This window comes from Taudactylus pleione, unplaced genomic scaffold (assembly GCF_031769625.1).
Source record: "Taudactylus pleione unplaced genomic scaffold, aTauple2 ptg001573l, whole genome shotgun sequence".
Classification (NCBI taxonomy): domain Eukaryota; kingdom Metazoa; phylum Chordata; class Amphibia; order Anura; family Myobatrachidae; genus Taudactylus; species Taudactylus pleione.
In genome coordinates this window covers 7,341,024-7,364,125 of record NW_028285970.1, presented here as the reverse complement: position 1 = coordinate 7,364,125, position 23,102 = coordinate 7,341,024, and the positions used below count along the sequence as shown (strand labels likewise).

At 49.2% G+C, this 23,102-nt stretch overlaps 1 protein-coding gene across 2 annotated transcripts in view; it reads right to left on the bottom strand.

Annotated features, from left to right (window-relative positions):
* PSAT1 (phosphoserine aminotransferase 1) overlaps nucleotides 1-23,102 on the bottom strand; it is a 54,546-nt gene that overhangs the window by 26,756 nt on the left and 4,688 nt on the right. For both annotated transcript variants that reach the window (XM_088464082.1, XM_088464083.1), the window contains exons 2-5: nucleotides 22,344-22,404; nucleotides 22,181-22,250; nucleotides 19,261-19,466; nucleotides 8,778-8,950 (exon numbers count right to left, since the gene is read on the bottom strand). In XM_088464082.1, coding sequence (XP_088320208.1) covers nucleotides 8,778-8,950; nucleotides 19,261-19,466; nucleotides 22,181-22,250; nucleotides 22,344-22,404 — 510 coding nt within the window. The remainder of the gene's footprint in view (nucleotides 1-8,777; nucleotides 8,951-19,260; nucleotides 19,467-22,180; nucleotides 22,251-22,343; nucleotides 22,405-23,102) is intronic.

Genomic DNA, 23,102 nt, shown 5'->3' with positions numbered 1-23,102 from the left:
ACAAGTGCCAATGATGACCATCCTCTAGTCCCCGCACCCCTGCCCGTCAGTCCTTCCTGTGGCACCAAGGTCCGGCCCATAGATTCAGCGTGTCCGACCTATCTTACAGGTTAGACCGTCCCCGGCTGTGTCAAACCGGAAAGACCCAGGACCGTCGGTGGGAGAAACCAAGGTGTCCTGAAGGTGAGAGCCACGGGGTGAGAGAGGTAAGTGCCCCGCCACACCTGCACGGCAGCAGGCGCACACAGCAGTCCACCCCTTGCCCCTCTTACATTTGGCGTAGCCGGCAGGATCCCTTGACGCCAGCCGGAGGACCCCCACGAAGATGACGGACCCTACCACCGCCTCTACCTCCGCGGGACCACCATCCGAGACGACAGACCCGACTTTTGACCGGCGGGTCACCCCGGCCATCGGAGCCGCTGTACAACTCATCCAGAAGTACGATGGACAGAACATGGAACTGGACGACTGGATGGACCAGGTGGAGTCGGTGATCCGTCTGTATCACCTCCCCGCGCCGGTACAGGTAGACTTGGTGCTGCAGGTCATCCTGGGGGAAGCAAAAAAATCTGTCATCAACCGCCCTCTCGGGCAGAGGAAGGACCTCCAGGGGGTGTTCAAAATCTTGAAGGCCACTTACGGAGACCGGTCCACACCGACCAACCTCCGGAAACGGCTGTTCGCTCGGATCCAGCGCGAGGACGAGTCGATCTCCCAATTTGCCAACGCCCTCCAAAGTTGCGCAGATCGGATACAGGCTCGGCAGGACGCAGACTGGTTGGCCGGAAACCCAGACTTGGTCTTACGAGACCTATACGTGGCAGGTCTGAAGAGTAGGCCCCTACGCCACCATTTCCAAGACAAGATCGAAGGGGACCCCCGCCTTCTGTTCCACGAGGTGCTGGAGAAGGCATTGGCCAAGGACCAGGACGAGGAGTTTGGCTCCTGCTCTGTGTCCCTCCAACCGACACACCCAGACTCCCGCACCCCCAACCCACCCCTAAACCCACTGGAGAATTGCGTCAAGGAGTTAACCAATGCGCTCCTGCTGGTCCAGCAGGGAGTATCACAGCTAAAGCAGCGAGTGGAGCAGGCAGAAGACCGGCGGGCCGGGGCGGAGACCCGTGCAGAAGGAGAGCGGGCCGAGGCCCCACGTCGGAAGCCTCACGAGCAAGACCCGCCCCGGCGCTGGGAGTCAGCAGGAACGTGCCGACGGGACACCAGGGGCCCAGTCTGCTGGGAGTGCGATCAACCTGGCCATTTCGCCCGCGAATGTCCTGAAGTACGACCCAGTCGAGACACCCGCCGTAGACCTTTAAACTAGCGTCCCTCGCGGTTGCGGGCCAAACCGCGAGGAGGGGAGACGATCAGGTGGACATTACCCACTCGTCGGATCTCATTGGAGAGTGCCCCACAGTAATAGCCCAGCTGGCGGGAAAGAGCCAGCGCTGTCTTCTGGATACCGGCTCCCAAGTGTCAACCATGTCCCAGCGATGCTTCCAGGAGAACTACGCCCACCTGCAGCGGACCAACGTGGGAGATTGGGTAACCCTCATGGCCGCAAACAACCTGCCAATTCCCATCCTGGGTGTGGTTTGGGTCGAGGTGGAGCTGTACGCCCAGTCCCTGGGGAAGAAAGGCATCATGGTTGTCGCAGGGGAGGACTTGAAGCATGGGCCTGTCATCTTGGGGATGAATATACTCCGCTGCTTGGACCAAGCCCTAGTCCTGGAGAAGGGCCCCCGGTACTGGAGACACCTAGGGGTGCAGAAGCCCGTACAGCAGGCCCTGCAACGGGTGATGCGGCTGTGCGAGGGACCATCTCCAGCCGCTGACACAGGCCCCCTGGGACGGGTCAAGACAGGTCATAACCAACGGGTGAGGATTCCCGCCAGGCAAGAGGTGGTCGTGGATCTGCCCGTGCGGGCGCAACGGCCCCTGGAGGGTAGGGAAGTCATGATAGAACCCTGCTGGTTTGGCCAAACCGACGCTGGATTGATCGTGGCTCGGGCCTTGGCAGTAGTCAAGCATGGGGTGGTGCCCATCCGGATCTGTAACCTGGGGGACGCCCCAGCCCAGGTTCCCCCCAGGACCATCTTGGCACAGGTAGAGGCTGTGCCCGAGGGCGGTGTCGAGTCAGGACAAAACATCCTCCTAGAGCCCGACGTGCGGAAACCATGGACGCTGGCCGTGAGGGTGGAGGAGCGGGTAGAGCCCACCGAAGACTGGAATGGGCGAATAATACTCGAACAGATGGACGTGCCCCTATATGAACTCGGCCCCGCCGAGGTCAAGAAGCTCGAACGGCTTCTGTGGAGGAGACAACAGGCGTTCTCCCGCAGCGAGGAAGACTTCGGTTACACCCGGGCATTAGAACACGAGATCAACACCGGGGACCAGCCCCCCATCCGGGAGCGATACTGACCCATTCCGCCAAAATTGTACCAGGAAGTGAAGGCCATGATCCGCCAGATGCTGGATAACCACGTCATCAAAGAGAGCAAAAGCCCGTGGGCGGCGCCGATTGTCCTAGTTAAGAAGAAAGATGGGGCCCTACGCTTCTGTGTGGACTATCGGAAGCTGAACAACTGTACTGTGCGAGACGCATACCCTCTCCCCCGCATTGAAGAATCATTGGCAGCCCTGGGGAAGTCACGATTCTTCTCCACCTTGGACCTGGCCAGCAGCTATTGGCAAGTGCCGGTGGCCGAGAGGGACCAAGCCAAGACGGCCTTCATCACCCCCATGGGCCTATTCGGTTTCTGCCGGATGCCCTTTGGGCTCTCCAATGCGCCAGCTACCTTCCAACGACTCATGGAACGTTGCCTAGGGGATCTAAACCTCGACTCGATTTTGATCTATCTGGATGACATCATCGTGTTCGCCCCAACGCTGGACGAGCATTTCCGCAGGCTGGATCAAGTACTACAGCGTTTGGAGCAATACGGGCTCAAACTGAAGCCAAGGAAGTGCCACCTCCTCCAACCCAGCCTTGAGTACTTGGGGCACATAGTATCCCAAGACGGGGTGAAACTTACACCCGACAAAATCGCCGCAATTCAGGGATGGAAAACACCCACCACCGTGACGGAGGTACGAGCCTTTCTTGGACTAGTCGGCTATTACTGCCGGTTCATTCGGGGTTTCGCTAAAATAGCCGGACCTCTGCATGAGCTGCTGAGAGGTGTGGCAACGGATGCACGAAAGAGGACTGTGGCGTGGGGCCAAGCCCAAGACGACTCCTTCAACCAGCTGAAAGACGCCCTCACCCAAGCCCCGGTACTCGCCTACGCTGACTTCGACATGCCCTTCCTGGTCTACACCGACGGCAGTCACAAAGGGCTGGGGGCAGTCCTTTCCCAGATCCAGGGGGGGCAGGAACGGGTGATTGCCTATGGGAGCCGGAGTCTGCGGGACTCTGAGAGGAACCCCGAAAACTACAGCTCCTTCAAACTCGAGCTGTTAGCAATGGTGTGGGCCGTGACGGAGAAGTTTGCCGAGTACTTAACTGCGATGGAGTTCGAGGTCATCACAGACAACAACCCTCTGGCGCACCTGGACACTGCCAAGTTGGGGGCCCTGGAGCAGCGTTGGGTTGCCCGGTTGGCGAAATTTTCCCCCAAGATCAAATATCGTCCGGGGAAATACAACACCAATGCCGACGCCCTGTCCCGTTTTCCCGTGGAGGCACCCAAGGGCCCCTCCGACGAGGACCAGGAAGGCTTAGAAATCCCTGATCTTGCCAAGGTTAGACCACCACCCGGACCCCTGGAAGCCACCAGTTGCGGCCTCCAGCTGCAGAGGACCGCCCTCAAGTGGGCCGTACAGCAGAAACAAGACCCAGACCTGAGGGCCATCCACAGCTGGAAGGAACAGGGACATTGGCCCTCCGCCCGCGAGAGGGGCCGACTCGGCGGGGTGGGCCAGAGGATGCTTCACCAATGGGATCGGCTGACTGTCCACGATGGGGTGTTGTGCCGACGCACCTACCTGGAACAAGAACTCCGCGAAGTCAGGCAGGTCGTGCTCCCGGAAGGCTTTGCCCGAGGCTTGGTAGTGGAGGCCCACGAGGAAGGGGCCCACCTCGGGGTGGCCAAGACGCTCCAGTGGATACGCCGTCAGTACTTCTTTCCAGGACTACAAGAGTTGGTAGAGGCCGTGTGTCGGGCGTGCCCGACGTGCGGCGTCACCAAGCCCACCGAACAGAGAGCCCTGGTGCAGACCATCCAGACCAGGCGAGCCTTGGAGCTGTTGATGGTGGACTACGTGCTAATAGGGGAGTCGACGAGCGGGCACCAGTACGCCCTAGTGATGACGGACCACTTCACTAAGTTCACTACGGTGGCGCCTACTCGTGACCAGACAGCGGAAACAGCCGCCAAGGCCATCGTGGAACACTTCATCCGAAGGTATGGCTGCCCCGAGCGCATCCACTCAGACCAAGGAGCATGTTTCCAGGGCCGCGTGATGGAACGACTTTGTCAGACCTACGGCATGCAAAAATCCCGGACCACGCCCTACCATCCCCAGGGGAATGGGGCCTGCGAACGATTCAATCGGACCCTGTTACAAATGCTGAGAACCTTGGAAGCCGAAAAGAAACGCCGTTGGCCAGCATTCGTCCAAGAACTGGTGTGGGTGTACAACAACCGCGTGCACCGGACCACGGGCTCGTCGCCCTACTTCCTACTGTTCGGTAGAGCAGGGAAGGAACTGCAGGACCTCGACCTCTCTCTACCCCAGGGGGAAGACGAGTGGACCCATGGTGGGTGGGTCGAGGAGCAAAGGCGACGGCTGAGGACTGCAGGGGAGGTGGCGGAGCGCAACATCGGGACCACCAGGCACCCCCAGCCCGGAGGGGCCGTGGGGGAGCCCATCCCAGTTGGACAAAGAGTATTTGTCCGTGAGAGGCGCCCAAGGAACAAGCTAAGCCTGCGATGGGAGGTGTTGCCCTACATCGTACAGCGACAAGTTTCGCCCAACAACCCAGTATATGAGGTGCGTGCCGAGGACGACAGCGGTCACACTCGCACCCTGCACCGAGACATGTTGCGACCCTGGGAGTCGGGAGACCCGTCGGAGGCACAGGAGCCGTGCTGCAGCATGAAGCCTGGTGGACAGAGCAGAGAGCCCACAAACGCCCTGGCAGGACCGGGGACCCCGGGGTTCACCCCATTCACTTGGTGCGCGCCGCCCTCCCGGGCGCACAGCCCCCTCGTCGTCACCGAGGAGTCGGCTGGGACCGAACTACCCCTACCAGCAACACAGGCGTCAGGAACACCACCGCCCGGACCCCAAGACAGCCCACCACTGGCCGAACCAGCCGCCATGTCCCTCGAGGCTCCAGTCCGGAGATCCGCGAGGTCGACCTTGGGAGTGCCACCACCACGGTTCCCAGACCCTGACTTTGAGTGGTCGTGCCACCCGGTCTTTGTGGGGACCACAAAAGGAAAAGAAGGGGAGAATGTGGGAGGTCCGGGGCCGCGCGCCCCCCCTCCCACGAAGGCGCCGGTAAGGACCGGACCCCGCGTCGCCGGACGCGCCCACGTGTTGTGGCGCGTCATCACCCGGCGACGCGGCACGGCCAGGACGCCGGCAAGGACCGGACCCCGCATTGCCGGACGCGCCCACGAGTTGGGGCGCATCATCACCTGGCGGCGCGGCGGGCCCTAATCCAGCCCAGGAGCCCGCGCGGCGGGGTATTTAAAATCCCCGCCTGCGGGCAGGAGAAGGAGAGCGGAGGAGTCGTCGGAGCAGGCGGATCGTCGCTGGAGGGAGTCCCGAACGCGAGTTGACAGTTCAGGTAAGCCCTCAGTGAGGCCCTTGTATCTTGGTATTAGACCACTGTACCCTTGTGTTATTGTGAACCCACTGTACCACCACCGTGCGGCGCTAGGCCGAGACCACTGTCCCACTGTGTTAGGTTATTGTGGACCCACTGTACCACCACCGTGCGGCGCTAGGCCGAGACCACTGTCCCACTGTGTTAGGTTATTGTGTACCCACTGTACCACCACCGTGCGGCGCTAGGCCGAGGCCATTGTACCCCTGTGTTAGGTTGGTGTGTACCCACTGTACCACCACCGTGCGGCGCTAGGCCGAGACCACTGTACCCGTGTTAGGTTGGTGTGTACCCACTGTACCACCACCGTGCGGCGCTCGGCCGAGACCACTGTCCCACTGTGTTAGGTTATTGTGAACCCACTGTACCACCACCGTGCGGCGCTAGGCCGAGGCCATTGTACCCCTGTGTTAGGTTGGTGTGTACCCACTGTAATACCACCGTGCGGCGCTAGGCCGAGACCACTGTACCCCTGTGTTAGGTTGGTGTGTACCCACTGTACCACCATCGTGCGGCGCTAGGCCAAGACCACTGTACCATTTGTACCCACTGTACCACCACCATGCGGCGCTAGGCCGAGACCACTGTACCATTGTGTTAGGCTGTTGTGAACCCACTGTACCACCACCGTGCGGCGCTAGGCCGAGACCACTGTACCTGTGCTAGGTTACCGCATATCCACTGCACCATCACCGTGCGGTGTTAGGCTGCAGGTATTGTTCTAGTGCGGCGCCAGGCAGCCGTGCTCTCTTATAGGAGCAGAGACCAGGACTACTCGCCCAGCAAAGAGACAAGGGGCATACCCGGTGAGCGCATTCTGTGTTTGTGTCGAATCATTGTTTGTGTGTCGTCCCCTCTTCCCTTTTCGGGCGTTTCCGTTCGGGTTGCACCCATGTGCCTGGCATGCGGGTGCAAACCAGTCTGAGGCCACAAGTGCAAATGATGACCATCCTCTAGTCCCCGCACCCCTGCCCGTCAGTCCTTCCTGTGGCACCAAGGTCCGGCCCATAGATTCAGCGTGTCCGACCTATCTTACAGGTTAGACCGTCCCCGGCTGTGTCAAACCGGAAAGACCCAGGACCGTCGGTGGGAGAAACCAAGGTGTCCTGAAGGTGAGAGCCACGGGGCGAGAGAGGCAAGTGCCCCGCCACACCTGCACGGCAGCAGGCGCACACAGCAGTCCACCCCTTGCCACTCTTACATTAGTGCCCTCATATAGGGTCCCCGTAGTAGTGCCCCCAATATTGGGCCCCCGTAGTAGTGCCCCCAATATTGGGTCCCCCGTAGTAGTGCCCTCATATTGGGCCCCCGTAGTAGTGCCCTATATAATGCCCCTGTAGCAGTGCCCCCTTATAATGCCCCTTTAGCAGTGCCCCCATATAGTGCCGGTTGTGCAAAGGAAAAAAAAAAAAAAAAAACACTTACCTTAATCCCCGCTCCTGCATCCGCCGCCATCCTGTCTGCCCGGCTGCTCCTCGGAACTATGGGAGAAATGTCATGACATCTCTCCCATAGTGCGCATTGGGAGAGCCGGAAGCTGGAGTTCAGAAGAGATCTCCAGCCTCCGGCTAACGCGGCGCTGCATGGAAGGCGCCGGGCGCCCGCTGGTAATAACATCTCCGGGCATCCGGTTTAGAGCCTCCCTGCGGCGCCGGGCTGGCGGACACTGGCGCCAGTGACCTCCATTCCTGGGGGTAATGGACGGACAGCCGGGCATGCAATGATTAATATGCATGCCCGGCTGTCCGTCCATTACCCCCAGGAATTTCATTTTTACCCCATTTGGGCTAATTTACCCCTGTTCCCCGACCAATGATGTACATTGTATAACAATTTTCAATAAACAGATTTATAAACACACACACACACACACACACACACACATAGGAATAGTGCTGCACACTCTGACCTTACAAGAGGAGAGGTGTGCAGGGGGACCCGGACCGCGTATCCACCATGGAGATCAGCATGTGCTCTATTCCAGTGTCATCTGAAAATGGCCGCCGGCAAGCTCTGAGGAGGCGGGCCTGGGGGAGGAACGCTGCCACAGCCCGCCAGACCGCAGTGGACAGGCACTGTGAGCAGCGGGGGAAGGGCCGGCTGTGTGACAGGGTAAGCGCCCTCCCCTGGCATGCTAATAAGCCCCCGGGACGCTGGAGCGTATCCTTACCGCTTCAGCCCGATGTCCCTGGTGGTCCAGTGGTAGCGCAGGCTCAGTGCCTGGCTCCACACGCTGCCATCCCCAGGGGGCCCCCAAACCTGGGGACAATGAAGGACTGTGTACTAGCCGGCGCCTACCGCAGACGCCCGCTGCATACCTTTCTGTACTCCCGTGCAGCCTGGCCACAGTCCCGGGTCCCCGGGGCTCCTGCTAGCGGTAACCCCCAGAAGCCGGCCGAGATCCCCGGATCGGTACCAGCGTCATGGCGCCGGCGGGGGGGGGTCTGAGCAGCACAGACGTCCATTGGACTGTCCGTTCTGAAGATCTTCTGGGGCTGTAACAGCCCCTCCATGCAGTGACCAGACTCCGGGCGGGCACCTACGAAACTGAAGGTGCCTTGGCCTGGGGGCGGGGTATAGGAGAGGGACCCCAGTGCATCCTGGGAGATGAAAACGTGGTGCTCGAATGACTCCATCATTCGCCTATTCCCCAAGGTATCCTGTGGATACCCTATGGACCCTGAAATAGAAAATAAAGTTTCTAATTATAAACCAATTCAAATGAGTAATTTCTGTGATGACGTGTTGTTTGCTTGTATGTGTGCACATGTGAAAGTTACTAAATGTCACTACACTTAACTTCCAACCATTACCAGCAATAAGTGGATGCCCACTGTCCACAGGCATCAAGGACCATTTACTTTTGACATATGTATTAACTGTCAATTGTGTTTCACATACTGTGCAGCAATGAAAGGAAATCTATACATACCTTGGAAACATTAATTGGTCTAGACAATAAATTTGAAGACATATCGCAAACTAGCAATGATCCCTTCACATCAGGAATATGCTGGAACTCCACGCCATGCACAGTTTCATTAGCACAATAGTACACATAGGAGGCTTCAGGACTAAGATTCCACGTGCTTGGATCAGGAATTTCTAAATAAAAAACAGCAGAAATATTAATTTAAATTCCAGATCTAATAAATTCCCATTTTCTTGTTATGATGTGATTAAATTGCTGACATACCTGCAAAAAGAAATTTTTTTAACGCAAGAGATGTACAAATGGCAGATAAGTCTAGAATTTGTATATTTTTATGAACATTCTCTAATACTTATATAGTAAACATGTAATACTTTTAATGGGATAAGTTCAAAATCCCAACGAGCGCCTGTCAGAATCCCGTCAAGCGGGGCGGGGCTTGGACGCCATACAGAGAGGCAGCAGGGCTCGGGAGCTCCGTGCATGGTGTCTCCCACACCAACACACCGCTGCCCTTGTTTGCTGCTCCTGCCCACACTCTTACTGCGCAACCCCCCTCCCCCCCGGACCGCTGTGACTCCACAGGGCGCCTGATTAACGGCCCCTGGGGAGTGTCCCGACCATCGGACTTCTCCCTGGCTTCCGGCCGCCATTATCCACCTGCACAGGTGTCTCTGAGTGAGCGGGGAGCGCTGGATCGCTTCCCCGCTGAGACGCTCGGACACCCACTCACCTGGTCAGCTGACCTTTCTCGCTACACTGCCCACCGGATCCTGTGCTGGACGGTGCCGGGCTGAAGGGATCAGATTCTTCTTAACCCCTGCTGGGAGAGACGACGGCGGACATTTTTGGAAGCAGGCTGCAAGCGGATCCACAGAGATACAACCTGCCTGCTCCCAATATACAGGCAAGCTTCTCCTGCTCTTCTATATGCATATTAACTATTTGTTCTCCCCCTGAGTGAGAGACAGAGAGAAATGGATTGATATTTTGTTATGAGAGCACCCAACTCAGCCACTTTTTCTATGTTAATCCCCTGAAGCTGGCTCCTGATTCACTGTAAAAAATTTATTTTGTGACACCTACTTTACTATCTTCAGGGTGGGGCTCACTCATAGGGGTTACACTGCTTTATAACTTATCACTGTTATATAGTATATTTAGTAAAATAGCTTGCTCGGCACCATTCCCATTACTTTTACGCCACCTAGTGGTGATATGGATAAATTTGTCATGCAGTCTACTCCAGCAAAATCTCAACGTGTAAAGACGGGCAAGAAAGGAGATAACTCTGTAGTAACTGATCACTCGGAGACAGAACCTACAGACTCTACCTGTTCCACCGCATCCATCCCACCGGGTTCTACCTCCTCTTCACTTAAAGGCATCCCCTATAATACACCGGCATATCTGTTAATGTATGACGACATGGTACGAGCAATTAAAAATACAATGGCCCCTATCATGGAACAACAAGCGAACAAGTTCACCAAAGCACTTAAAGATATCAAATGCACATTTGGCCTCTACGGACCTTCAAGTGGTCGCTAATGAAACAAAAATTGGGGAGCATGACAAAGCTATATTCGATCTACAACAGCAGATGCACACAATACAGAAGCAAAATTACCAACTCCTAAATAAAGTAGACGACTTAGATAATCGCTCTCGTAGAAATAATTTGAGAATAGTTGGACTGCCTGAAAGTTTAAAAGGCCCTGACCTAACCAAATTCCTCCGTACTGATCTGCTACAAATTCTCGGTTTGGCTGACGAACCTCCTGACTTTGCCATAGAAAGGGCACATAGGCTGGGACCATTCAGCGATTCCAAACGACCTCGCACTGTCATTTTTCGCTGCCTCAATTTTAACCACAAAGCGACAATCTAGACTGCAGCCCGCAAACTGGGACGCATTGAGTGGCTTAACTGCCGGTTATTACTTTTTCAGGATTATTTGGCAGAGGTATCCCGTGCCCGTAAGGAGATGTCACCAGTCTGTTACAAATTAATGCAGACACAGAGGAAATTCACCCTACTGTTCCCAGTGAGGCTGAGAATTTTCCAGAATATAAAGACTTTCTCAATGCTGACGGTGTGACTGCATTCCTGGAAGAAGAGACAATGGAGAATGCAACTACTTCCACCTGATTGTCGTCTACTAAATTTCAGATGCGTACCAGTCTACACTCATATCCTTTAAATTGTTCTTATATTCACTGTAGTTTGTATTTTACTCCCCCTTCTGGGTGACTTTATACTGATGGAAACTGTTTGACTTTACTAGAAATGTCTTATTTTTGCCAACAGATCTGTTGTATGTTTCGGTGTCCTAACTTTATAATAGCCGACTCTTATTATTCGAGCCGGGTTTGCTCTCATTGCTTTCGTTGCATTTAAATTGATTTCAATCTGTTTGGTTTTGGTGGGCAATTCCGGACCATGATCAGTTTTTCTCTCAAATGTTTTTTGGAAACCCTTAACTCTATGTATCTTGTTTTTCTTTTCTATTCTCTCTTTTACCTTATTTTATCTCCCTTCCTCCAATCCCCCTTCTATACTCAAGTCTTCCACATCCCCTGTTGTGTATATTGGATACCTGTTTTTGTCTCTCAAATTAAATATTTCAGGCTGCGGTTTCTGATTGCTTCAGGTCTGACCTCTGCGGTGTTATCTAGCTCTCCCTCCCGTCCATGCCTGATATTAAAATCTACTCCTGGGATGTTCAGGGCATTAATTCACCAGCAAAAAGACGTAAACTTATTTCCTATTTAAACATTCAAAAAGCAGATATCACTTTTTTTTACAGGAAACACATTTGACTGACTCTGAGCATCAGAAGCTCTCCATGTTGGGTCAACGTATGGTGGCTTTTGCCTCATTTAATTCAAAGTAACGCGGAGTCGCCATTCTAGTACGGAAAACCACCCCTATTAAGATTGCTCAGCAGCGGTCAGACCCTAATGGGCGATATGTCTTAATCACAGCTGAATTATATGGAATGTCATATACCTTCTGTAATGTATATGCCCCAACTGTTTACAATCGCTCATTTATTACATCTTTTGTTAATTTGTTATACCCCTATTTAGATACACAACTTATTTTAGGAGGAGATTTTAAACTTCTTGCTTCCCACTTTATGGATCTCCACTCCTTATAGACAGCGCAAAATAGGCATTCATTATCTTATGCAACATTTACAACTGGTGGATGGTTGGCGTCTTCATCATCCCATTGATAAAGACTTCACATTCTTTTCAGCCCCACATTCCACATTTTCTAGAATAGATTATTTTTTACCCTCCGCCTTTTTGGCATCCAGAATTCCCACTTCTGGTATTGAGACTTTAGGCCTAACTGACCACGCCTTGATATGGTTTCAACTGCGGACTACGATATCCTCAGGTAATTGCAGACTATGGCGATTCCCCTCCTTTTTGGCCTCATCCAATAACCTCAAAGATGTATTACAAACTGCTTGGAATGATTATGCCTTTTCTAACTCTCAACACCTCAATGACGGGAAGCAATCGGGAAGCCGACTGCCTATATACCGGCAGCCGGCTTCACGACTGTCTTATCCCGGCAAGGGTGAAATGCCGGGCGTCTAGATGTAGACGCCCGCATTTCCCCGACGCCGGGCGCCGCGAGTGGACAGCCGCGGGGGGGGGGGCTAGGGTTAGGGCTCCCGGGGGGGACTTAGGGTTAGGCACCCCCCCGGGAGGGTTAGGGTTAGGCTAGGGGGAGGGAGGGTTAGGGTTAGGCACCCCCGGGGAGGACTTAGGGTTAGGCACCCCCCCCCCCCCCGGGGGACTTAGGTTTAGGCAGCGGGGAAAGGGGTGGTTAGGGTTAGGCACTTAGAGGGGGGAGTAGGGTTGGGCACTTGGGGGGGAAGTTAGGGTTAGGCACCACTAAGGAGGGTTAAGTTAGTGGATACTTACCTATCAACGATCGGGATTTCCAGCGCTGTCGGGCTTCCGCTGCGTCGCACTCTGCTCCTGTCGGGCTGCCGCTGACGGGAATCATACCCATTCCCTCAATGACCCCCCTCTATATTGGCAATCTGCGAAGGCGGTGCTCAGGGGGAGGATTATGTCTTTTATATCTCACAACAGGAACCAGTCGGAGAAAATCCAATTGGCTCAGGATGCTCTAACCCAGGCCTACGTAACCTTCCGACAAACACCCTCGCTTCCAAATAGACGGCAGTTTGAGGAATGTAAGGTGATTTTTGATACACTGACGCAGCGGGTCGGAGATCGCAAAATCCATAATAATAAATACACTTTTCATATGCATGGCAACAAAAATGGCAGACTTTTATCAAACTTACTTAGTGGAGAGAGAACTAGTTCTGCCATTTTGACACTAGCTGATGACAAGGGATCCCTACATACTGAGAGTCCAGCTATTTTGGACATACTTCACACTTTTTACTCTAAGATATAAGCTCAGGAGCATGTTAATAAAGCATATAAACATGCTATTTGGAACAAAATTGCCCTTCCTCAACTATCAGATGACCATCGTCTAATCCTCACCCAACCCATATCTGAATTGGAAGTCGCTAAAGCCATTAAGGGTCTCAAGCCATGTAAATCTCCAGGTCCTGATGGCTATACGGGAGAATTTTACAAAATTCTCCAATCCTCCGTAACCACCCCCTTAACAAATCTTTACAGCTCCATTCTCACTGGCAATCCCCATCCTGCCCAATTCAATGATTCTAATATAAAGGTATTACCTAAATCAGATAGAGATCCAACCCTACCTGCTTCTTACCGCCCAATATCACTACTAAATATAGATTACAAACTATTTACAAAAATAATAGCAGAACGGTTTAAGCTGGTGGTGCCTTTATTGGTGCACCCAGACCAAACCGGATTCATATGGGGACGCAGTGCAGTCTCCAATATTCGCAAGGTTCTTGCTGTATTACAACACTTACAGGACATACATGAGAGTGCTCTTCACGTCCTTCTCTCACTTGATGCAGAGAAGGCGTTCGACTTCGTAGTGTGGGACCATTTATATGAATCTTTGCACAGATTTGGTTTTCCTTGCCAAATTATAGCCCTTATTCAATCACTGAATTCATCTTCCTCTTCTCGCATTATGGCTAACAATTTTTTATCAGCTCCATTTCAGAATCAAAGAGGTACTCGCCAAGGCTGCCCTCTACCCCCGTTACTATTTGCTTTGGTCTTAGAACCTCTGACTATTGCCCCCAGGACCAAATCGTCATTTCACGGGATACAGGTGGGTAGAATAGAATTGAAGCTCTCTTTGTATGCTGACGATATGCTCCTGTTTATTTCTCAACCCACACTATACCCGCAATACTGGAAGAAATTTCCTGCTTCAGTTCCTTTGCTGGATATAAAATCAATATCACAAAGTCTGAAGTTTTACCATTGACAAGAGCGGATCTACTGCATCAGTGTTCTACTCTTTCTACTACCTTCCATGTTACTAACTCCAAATTAAAATACTTAGGCATCTTTATCACGCCTTCTATTAAATGTATATAAGCAGCTAATTTCCCACAAAACTATTGAAAAAAATTATACAAAAAATCCAACATTGTATGACCCTTCCACTCTCACTGATGGGAAGAGTTGCAGTCATTAAAAGTGTACTGTTTCCAAACAAAACTGGCTTATCCTCTCCAGATGCTTCCCATGTTCTTAACTGGATCAGATACAGCAAAATGTACATCAGCCTTTCAGCGATTTATCTGGAATTGCAAAAAGCCTAGAATAGCCAGAAATAGGCTTCTATACAATAAAGACAGAGGGGGACTAGAGCTACCAGATATCCAAACCTATTCATATGCAGCCGCGTTCAGATACATCTCCGACTGGTTCTTGACCCAATCTCATTTTACTAATCCTCAACTAGAGGAGGCATTGTTTTTTCCCTTTTCTCCAGCAGCACTTTTGCATGTTCCTCGCGCAAAACTCCCTATAGGAATAACCCACTATATTTTCTTTATGGACACCTATAAAGCTTGGTCTGCTATAAACAAACGTCTATGCTCAAACCCGCATTTTACTAAATATATACCGTTCTGGGGTAACCCAGATTTCGCACCAACCCTTACAATATCCAATTACAAGTCGTGGAAACAAAAAGGGATTGCATCTATTAGAAACATTTTTGATCCTGGAAGCAATCTTTATTCCTTCCAACAAGTAAAAGATATCTATGATATTCCCAGCTCGCAATTTTTTTTTATACCTACAAATTAGACATTATATCAGGGGTGGGGAACCTTCGGCCCGCGAGGTGAACTCATCCCGCCTGGCCGGCTGTCAGCGGAAGCAGCAGAATCAGCATAGTGTAGCAGCTGTCAGCGGCGGCACGTAGAGCAGCGGGAGAGCGGGGATGTCAGGATTGTCATCGGCGGCAGGTAGAGCAGCGGGGGAGAGGGGATGTCAGGATTGTCATCGGCGGCAGGTAGAGCAGCGGGGGAGAGGGGATGTCAGGATTGTCACTGGCGGCTGGTAGCCAATGACAGCCCTGACGCACCCCTTCCCCCCACTGCGCTATCAGCGGCGACAGGTAGCACAGCGTGGGGAGGGTGTGTGTGTCAGGGCTGTCAGCGGCGGCAGGTAGTGCAGTGGGAGAGCGGGGATGTCAGGATTGTCATCGGCGGCAGGTAGCGCAGCGGGGGAGAGGGGATGTCAGGATTGTCATCGGCGACTGGTAGCCAATGACAGCCCTGACACACCCCTTCCCCCCGCTACGCTATCAGCGGCGACAGGTAGCACAGCGGGGGTAGGGTGTGTGTCAGGGCTGTCATCGGCTATCAGCGGTGGGAGGTAGCAAAGTGGTGGAGGGTGTCAGGGCTGTCATCGGGCAGATTAGTGCAGGGGCTCTCTCCCTATCAGCGGCGGCAGGTAGCACAGAGGGGAGGATCAGGGTGTCAGGGCTGTCATTGAGTGGCATGCAGGGCTCTCTCCCCATCAGCGGCGACAGGCAGGCAGCGCACAAGGAGGGGGGGGGGGGGGGGATCAGGGCTGTCATATGGCTGCCATTGAGCTGGTTAGTGCAGGGGCGTGCAGGGTCTCACCCTAACAACGCGGGCAAGCAGGCAGTGGTGGCACAGCAGGGGGTGAGTACAGTCAGTGCTGTCATCAGGCTGGTTAGGACTGAGAGGACCCCAGGGCTGCCTTATCAATCTGCCTGTCACACATCCATAGGGACTGCCCCTCCAGACTCTGCCTGGCAACATACCAAAGAGAAGCAGTTACTTACAGCCAACGCATTAAGGGTGAGTTAATAACGTTTTTAACCAAATATAGGAGGCAAATTTTAAGTTAATAATTTTGTATGGCCCCCGAATGATTTTCTAAAAATCAAAATGGCCCTTGGCAGAAAAAAAGGTTCCCCACCCCTGCATTATATCAACAGCAAAATATCTCCTGGTTCTCATGCATCACTAATAGCTCCACCCACACCATCCCCCTTACACTCTGATATCTAACAAGAAGTATAAACTTAAATATTTATACAATGATTTGCTACCTAAGAATGTATTAGGTTTATAGAAAAAAAGAGTCTGGTCATCTTGGCATCAGGATTTCCCAGACTTCAACTCTCCAGAACGTGTTATGTCATTATTCCCGTCTACTATGAAATGGATAAGCTCGGCCAAATTGCAGGAAACTCATATTAAATTTTTGAACAGAGCATATATATCCCAAGCACAACGGAGTCATATGCTCCCAAACGAATCAAGCAACTGCCCAAAATGTCATGCAACCTCAGCGAATTTTATACATATTTGGCAGTGTCCTAAAGTAAAGAAGTTTTGGTATTACATACACACTTTTATTATGCAGATTGCTAAAGTTAGATTGCCATTCTCTTGGGAAGCATTCCTTTTTGCTGACTTCACTTCTTGGTCGCCAACACTTATACCCCCTTTCAATGTTACCTTTCCTTTCTGTAATGGTTACTCTAGCAAAGAAACTAATTTTGCAGAAATAGATCTCTAAAATGGCTCCTTCTCTAGAAATGCTTAGAATGGAAATGCTCAACATTCTCTATTATGATAGACGTACAGCTATGTATGATATTGAAAGGGGTGTTAAATTCTATGACAAATGGGAAACTTACCTCAACTATTTACCCACTGAGACCTATGAACAGACTTCAAAAAGGTATTTGAAAATACCACATGGTCGCTATTACAAAATATTTCTTGAATATGCTAGAAATGTGATAGACTTCCACCCTCCCCCCTCCCAAACTTTTTCTTCTTTCTTTTCTTTCTCTCTTTCATCTTAACCAATTTCTTTAGTTGGTCTCAGTTATATAGGAACTATTTCAATATAAATAAATGTTAAATACAATAAAATTAGAATTCATAGGGAATAAGAAAAGTATAGATTCTGATTATACAATACTACTCAATGATATTATATTAGCCAATTGTAAGTCTTGTTATGATTGTAATGCTATTTATGCTATTGCCCGTTTCTACACCTTTTTGAATTCAATAAAAATGATCTTTAAAAAAAAAAAAAAAAAAAAAAAGGAATCCCGACGAGCGCCTGTCAGAATCCCGGCTCCGGAATCCCAAAGCTAAGTAATGAGGTTAGGGGGAGGGTTATGTTTAGGGCGTAGGGAGGGGGAGGTTAGGTTTAAGCATTAGGGGGGAGGTGAGATTTAGGCACCGGGGAGGGAGGTTTAGGGTAGTGAGAGGGGGAGTGTTAGTATACAGACACCTCTCGGTCCGTATCCTAATGCTGTAGGGATGCCGGCATCGGAATTTATCAGTAAATGGTCCATGCAACATTATCAGTGCAAAATTTACATACATGATACTTTAAAGATAAGTTCCACTTTTATTTTAATCAACTTCAATGGATAACAAAAGAAATAAAACATTGGTAAAAGTCATAAAAGTCTGAGATATGCTATGCATATGGTCCCAAAGCAAGTTGTTGTAAACCAGCAAGACCAGTTTGTGCATTAAAAGGGCAGGGTAACTTGACGAATAACTCTATATAACCTAATTCCGAAAAATCTTTTTTTTACTTTTTTTAACCGTGGCCATGTTGTCATCATAAGACTTTATGGAGTCAATTGAATTAATCAACCCCATAAATGCTGGCAATGCAGGGTTGCCTGTATATATTTTCCATATATAGTACTCCTGGAATCATAGCAAAATTGCAGATTTTTTGTGCCACCTCTATGGGTACCAACCAAAATCTGATATCTAGGTGTGATGTGGGATCATGTTCCGCAAGGGATCCGCACCCAATTGAAACATCCCATATATGTTTTGAGTGAAGGAGTTAAAAATAAAAAGTCTGCCTGCATAGCTCACCATTCAGCACAATGCCATTCTCTTTGTCTGACTCATGTAGCTGCAGGTAGACATGACATCACAGGCAGGCATGAAGCCAATGGAGGCCTACACTGTATACTGCATGCATCTGAGACAGTTGTGATAAAGTCCTGCAGCATGTATATTTCATAGGTGTCCCATATTAAATGAACGATTTGGCAACCCTAGCCTTGTCCCTGCAGGGGCACCGAGTCAAGAGTGGTTGCTCTTATATACTGTATATTGCACAGCTGCACACATAGGAGAATATGTTGCAGCCAGAGAGAGCAATTATTTGCATCTTATACTCTAATCTAATTGAATGTCACTCACAAACACTATTAGAGTTATTGCTTGTTGCTAACCACACACTTGGTAAGACAGGAAAATTAGTAACATTGGTACAAACCAATGTAATGATCAAATAGATAATCCTAAAAGATTGGATGTAAAGATTGGCTTTAAGGTGAATATCTAGTCATGTTACCAAAATCTTCCATTCCACATGCACTGCAAAGCTTTCGCCTTTGTCAGACCAAAATTGTAATGTGTGTAGAACAGGGGTGGGGAACCTTTTTTCTGCCAAGGGCCTTTTTAATATATATAACATTATTCGCAGGCCCGGTGCAGGTCACGCCCCCTCCATGTGACGTCACTTGGTGCGGGGCCACAACCACCAGTGATTACAGCAATGCCAACAGCATCCTGAGGATGCTCCGGGGTGCTGTGAGGGCAGCGATGTGACCGTCTGAAGCATCCTAGGGCGCTCCAGGCGGCACTGCTGCATAGATTCTGGCTGCAGGGTGCCATTCTAGGTACCCTCTAGCCAGATGAGGCTAGCAGAAAAAAAGCTCAGAGGACCAGACCAAATGATTCCGCAGGCCTTATAAAGCCCCCGGGCCTGAGGTTCGCCATCCCTGGTGTAAAGCAATCGCAAATTTTGACAACCAATCCAATTAAAAATGATCAGACAGAAATGAAGACATAGTAATATGTGTGGGTATATTGATTTGATTTTACAGAAAGGCAAAATATTTAGAAGAAAAAAAAAAATAGAGTTGCTCCTTGTGCAGCCAGTTTTAGTCAGTAAAAGTAGCATTCTCTAATTGATAGATATTACAGGTTATTGTTTACCTGTATAGCTTCCAAGCTTTGGATGGACAATATTTACTTTTCCATACTTCTCTGCCTCTTTGGCGGCTTTTGATGACCAAGCACCAGTAACTACATAGTCTGCACATTTTGCTTCCTTTAAACCAATAAGATTAAGAGCAACAGCGCTAAATTGTCCACTTCCACCACCTTGAAGAAAAAGCACTTTATAGTTTTCTGGAATATCCCTGGTAAAACAAAAACGGATGATAAAAAAAGATAACTTTTTCCATTCCATATAAATTTTAAAAGAACATTTTTATTTTTTTTTCTTAAAATCAACTTCACTATATTTTTCAAAACATAAAATCATAATAAGTAAAAGCTATGTGAGGCACAACGGCCACAAGGGTAAGATATACTGTGCCAGCTCACTCACTGCACTGCTACAATATCTCCTAATATTTCCTAATTGGAATTAACCTGGGCTAGGTCAACTTAATTTTATTTTAACATCTACTTAATTCAGCTGGGCAATCAGTATGACAATGTGAGCAGAGCTATGTGTTCCCGTAGGTAGACTTTTTAGTGCCCTATGCCAGAAAGAACATTGGCGCCCCCCTCATTTTTTAAAGGAACATAAGGCACCCAATAAAGGGGAATGGCCAGGGAAGAGATAGGGGAGGCCAGGAGATGCTGGGGATGAAATAAGAGGAAGCTACAAGTGAGAATGATAATAAACAGAAATTTGACAGGCCCAAACAGTGTCCCCTAACCTGTGGTGCCCTGTACGATGGCACCGGCCGCACTTCCCTAGCTACGGCCCTGCTGGGAGAAACAGGTTATGTTTTGTATTTTTATACTATCCGGTTATATACCATGTCAGCAGAAGAGGGTGCAACAGAGTAAATTCTGTAACTTTATAACACCAACAGGATTAAACAGTGGTGACTGACGTCCAATGCAGATTACAAACAGACCCTGTTCCACTATACCAGGCCTGGCCAACCCGTGGCTCACCAGCTGTTGCGATACTACAAGTCCCAGCATACCCTGCCATCGATCAGCTGGTAAAGCATGCTGGGACTTTTAGTTTCACAACAGCTGGAGAGCAACAGGTTGGCCAGGCTTGCATTAGACCTTATGTACATCGGAGTTCCCATGAAAGTCTTACATATGTTTTAGACCAAATGTATCTAAAAATGTAATACATTTCAATAAAGAAAAGACAGTAAAATCATCTTAATTGAACATTTTTACCTTCATTTATTCTGGACCTGCTGGTTTTTATATTTGTTTTTATTTTATTTAGTACATTTCAGCAGGGAAATAGGAATAACGTTTTAAACAAACAATTATATTGTAATATTATTACTTACAGCAGATGACAATAAATTTGCATTATTTGATTAATTATGATCCTATTTTACATTCACATAATCTTACCTTCCCCTATACTAGTACACTGTTCGCCCCATATGTTTCGCAGCTGTCCCCTGGTTTACTGCGGTTCTCCAGCAGGGGTCCACAGAGTAAAGGTGACTGGTAACGATATACATTTACCAATCATTTGGGTGATACATATGCCAGCAGAGCTATTTGAATATGACCACCCACTTGTGATGCCATATTCAATTACTACTGCTGCAGACATATTGGGCTGTTGTCGGGTCAGCCATACAGATAAAGCAATATACAGTATATGCTAGATATATCATCGGCTGTGCTGCAGGGCCGATCAGATATGTCTGTGAAGGACTTAATTCACAGACCTATCAGGTGTGCACACACACCGATGCACTACAGATATATATCGCCCGTTCAATGGAAACGGCGAAAGCAGAGCCGGCCCTAGGCATAGGCAAATGCCTAGGGTATTCGGAATGCCTAGGGGCCGGCTCAGCTTGACAGCGGGCAGCGATGGGATGAAGACAGGTGGAAGGTACCAGCGGCTCTGCACTACTGTGTGATGTAATGTGAATAACGAACAATACGGTGTGCTGTAATGTAAAGAAGAGACACTATTGTGTGACCTAACGTGATTAAGGGACACTACTGTGAGGCTTAACGTGTATAAGGTAAAGGAGTATTAATGTGTGGTGTAACGTGATTAAGGGACACTACTGTGAGGCTTAACGTGTATAAGGTAAAGGAGTATTAATGTGTGGTGTAACGTGAATAAGGGACACTACATATCATGTAATGTGAATAAGGGACACTATCCTGTGATGTAATGTGAATAAGGTGCACTACTGTGTGAAGTAATTTGAATTGGGGGTACTATTGTTTGGCCATGCCCCTTTTTTGGGTGTCCCTATTTAAAATATGGGGGGGGGGCGCCAATATCCTTGCAGGCACAGGGTACCAAAATATCTGGTTACCGCTCTGAGGCAGAGGACTGCTATGGGTGAGGGGTGATGGTTGTTGCTGGCTGCTGCTGGGTGATGGGTGCTGGGAGAGGGTTGCTGGGTCAGAGGTGGAACTAGCGGCGGCGCTAGTGGGCACCAGACAATATCTTGCCAAGGGCATCAAAGTGGTTAGGGCCAGCTCTGTGGGCGATATATCTGTCAGTGTGTACCCAGCATAACAACTGTCCCCTGTCTATATTAGTACATTAGCAATCAAATCAGAAACAGTCTATCACAACCACTGCCTCATACACATTGATATTTAGCTTGACTTTTTACTGCTAGTATAAACACATAATAAAAGAAAACATGTTTATTATACATTTTTACTAGAATTTTTCCAGTTGCTGAACAATGTTCTACTCTCCGGTAGGGAGGAGCAATTTAAAAATCACAAAAAGGTAAAATATTCTTTAAAGACAATTATCTGAAATAATGGACTTTTATATCCATTTAAAAAAAAATTTTTGTTTAAGCTTTTGTACCAATTTGTAGTTTAAATCAACATTTTCTATAGAAAACGGTTTAACCATAAGACACCAATAATAACTTACAGCAACTCTCGCAAGCAAATCTCTGTAGTGTTCAAAATCTTTGTGAAATCAGATGACCTGTGACTCATTTCTATTAAAACAGAAAAACCAAGCGGAAAATTGGTTGGTTAATAATGTTAGATTTTCTATAGCAGTCTATTTAATTTTAAAGCACTCTACATACCAAGAACACTAATGCCAAGCCCTTTGTAGTCAACCAATTCCTTCTGTGCTTCCAGCAAAACCTACAAAAAACAAAATGTAGAGATAATAAATAATTTAACCATTTTCAAATTCATTTTGCTAATGTTAGAATTTGTCGCCTTAAGTATATGACCCTTCACCATTTTCTATTGGTCTACAGGACTGGAAAAATTCTCTAGCTTCTTAAATTATACTAAAGGCTCCTAGTTTTTACTTGCTGTCCCCCAAATTCTACATTTATGGCATAGTTGCCCACTGTCCTTAACTTCCAGGGACAGGAAAAGGTTTTAAAGAGGTCACCACAAAAGTCCCTACTTTTTAATAATGACTAGCTGTACAATAACATTTTTATTTTTCTACACGATAGATGCATACTTTTTACTCTCTAGGCCAGTGGTTCTCAAACTCAGTCCTCAGGACCCCAAATAGTTCACCTAGCAGGTGCACAGGTGTATTCATTACTCACTGACACAAAATGTAAAAGATCCACAGGTGGAGCAAATTATTTTACTTGTGATTTTGTGAGGAGACCTGGAAAACATGCACTGTTTGGGGTCCTGAGGACAGTGTTTGAGACCCTGTGCTCTAGGCTTTTTAAGTAAATGTGCTGGAAAAGAGTTATAATAAATGCAAGTTGTACACTTATCATATTCAGTAAGCATGACATGATAGCATATTTGGAATCCCTATCGCACATAAACTACATGGATGCACCAGCTCGACAGCTACGTGTCCTTCA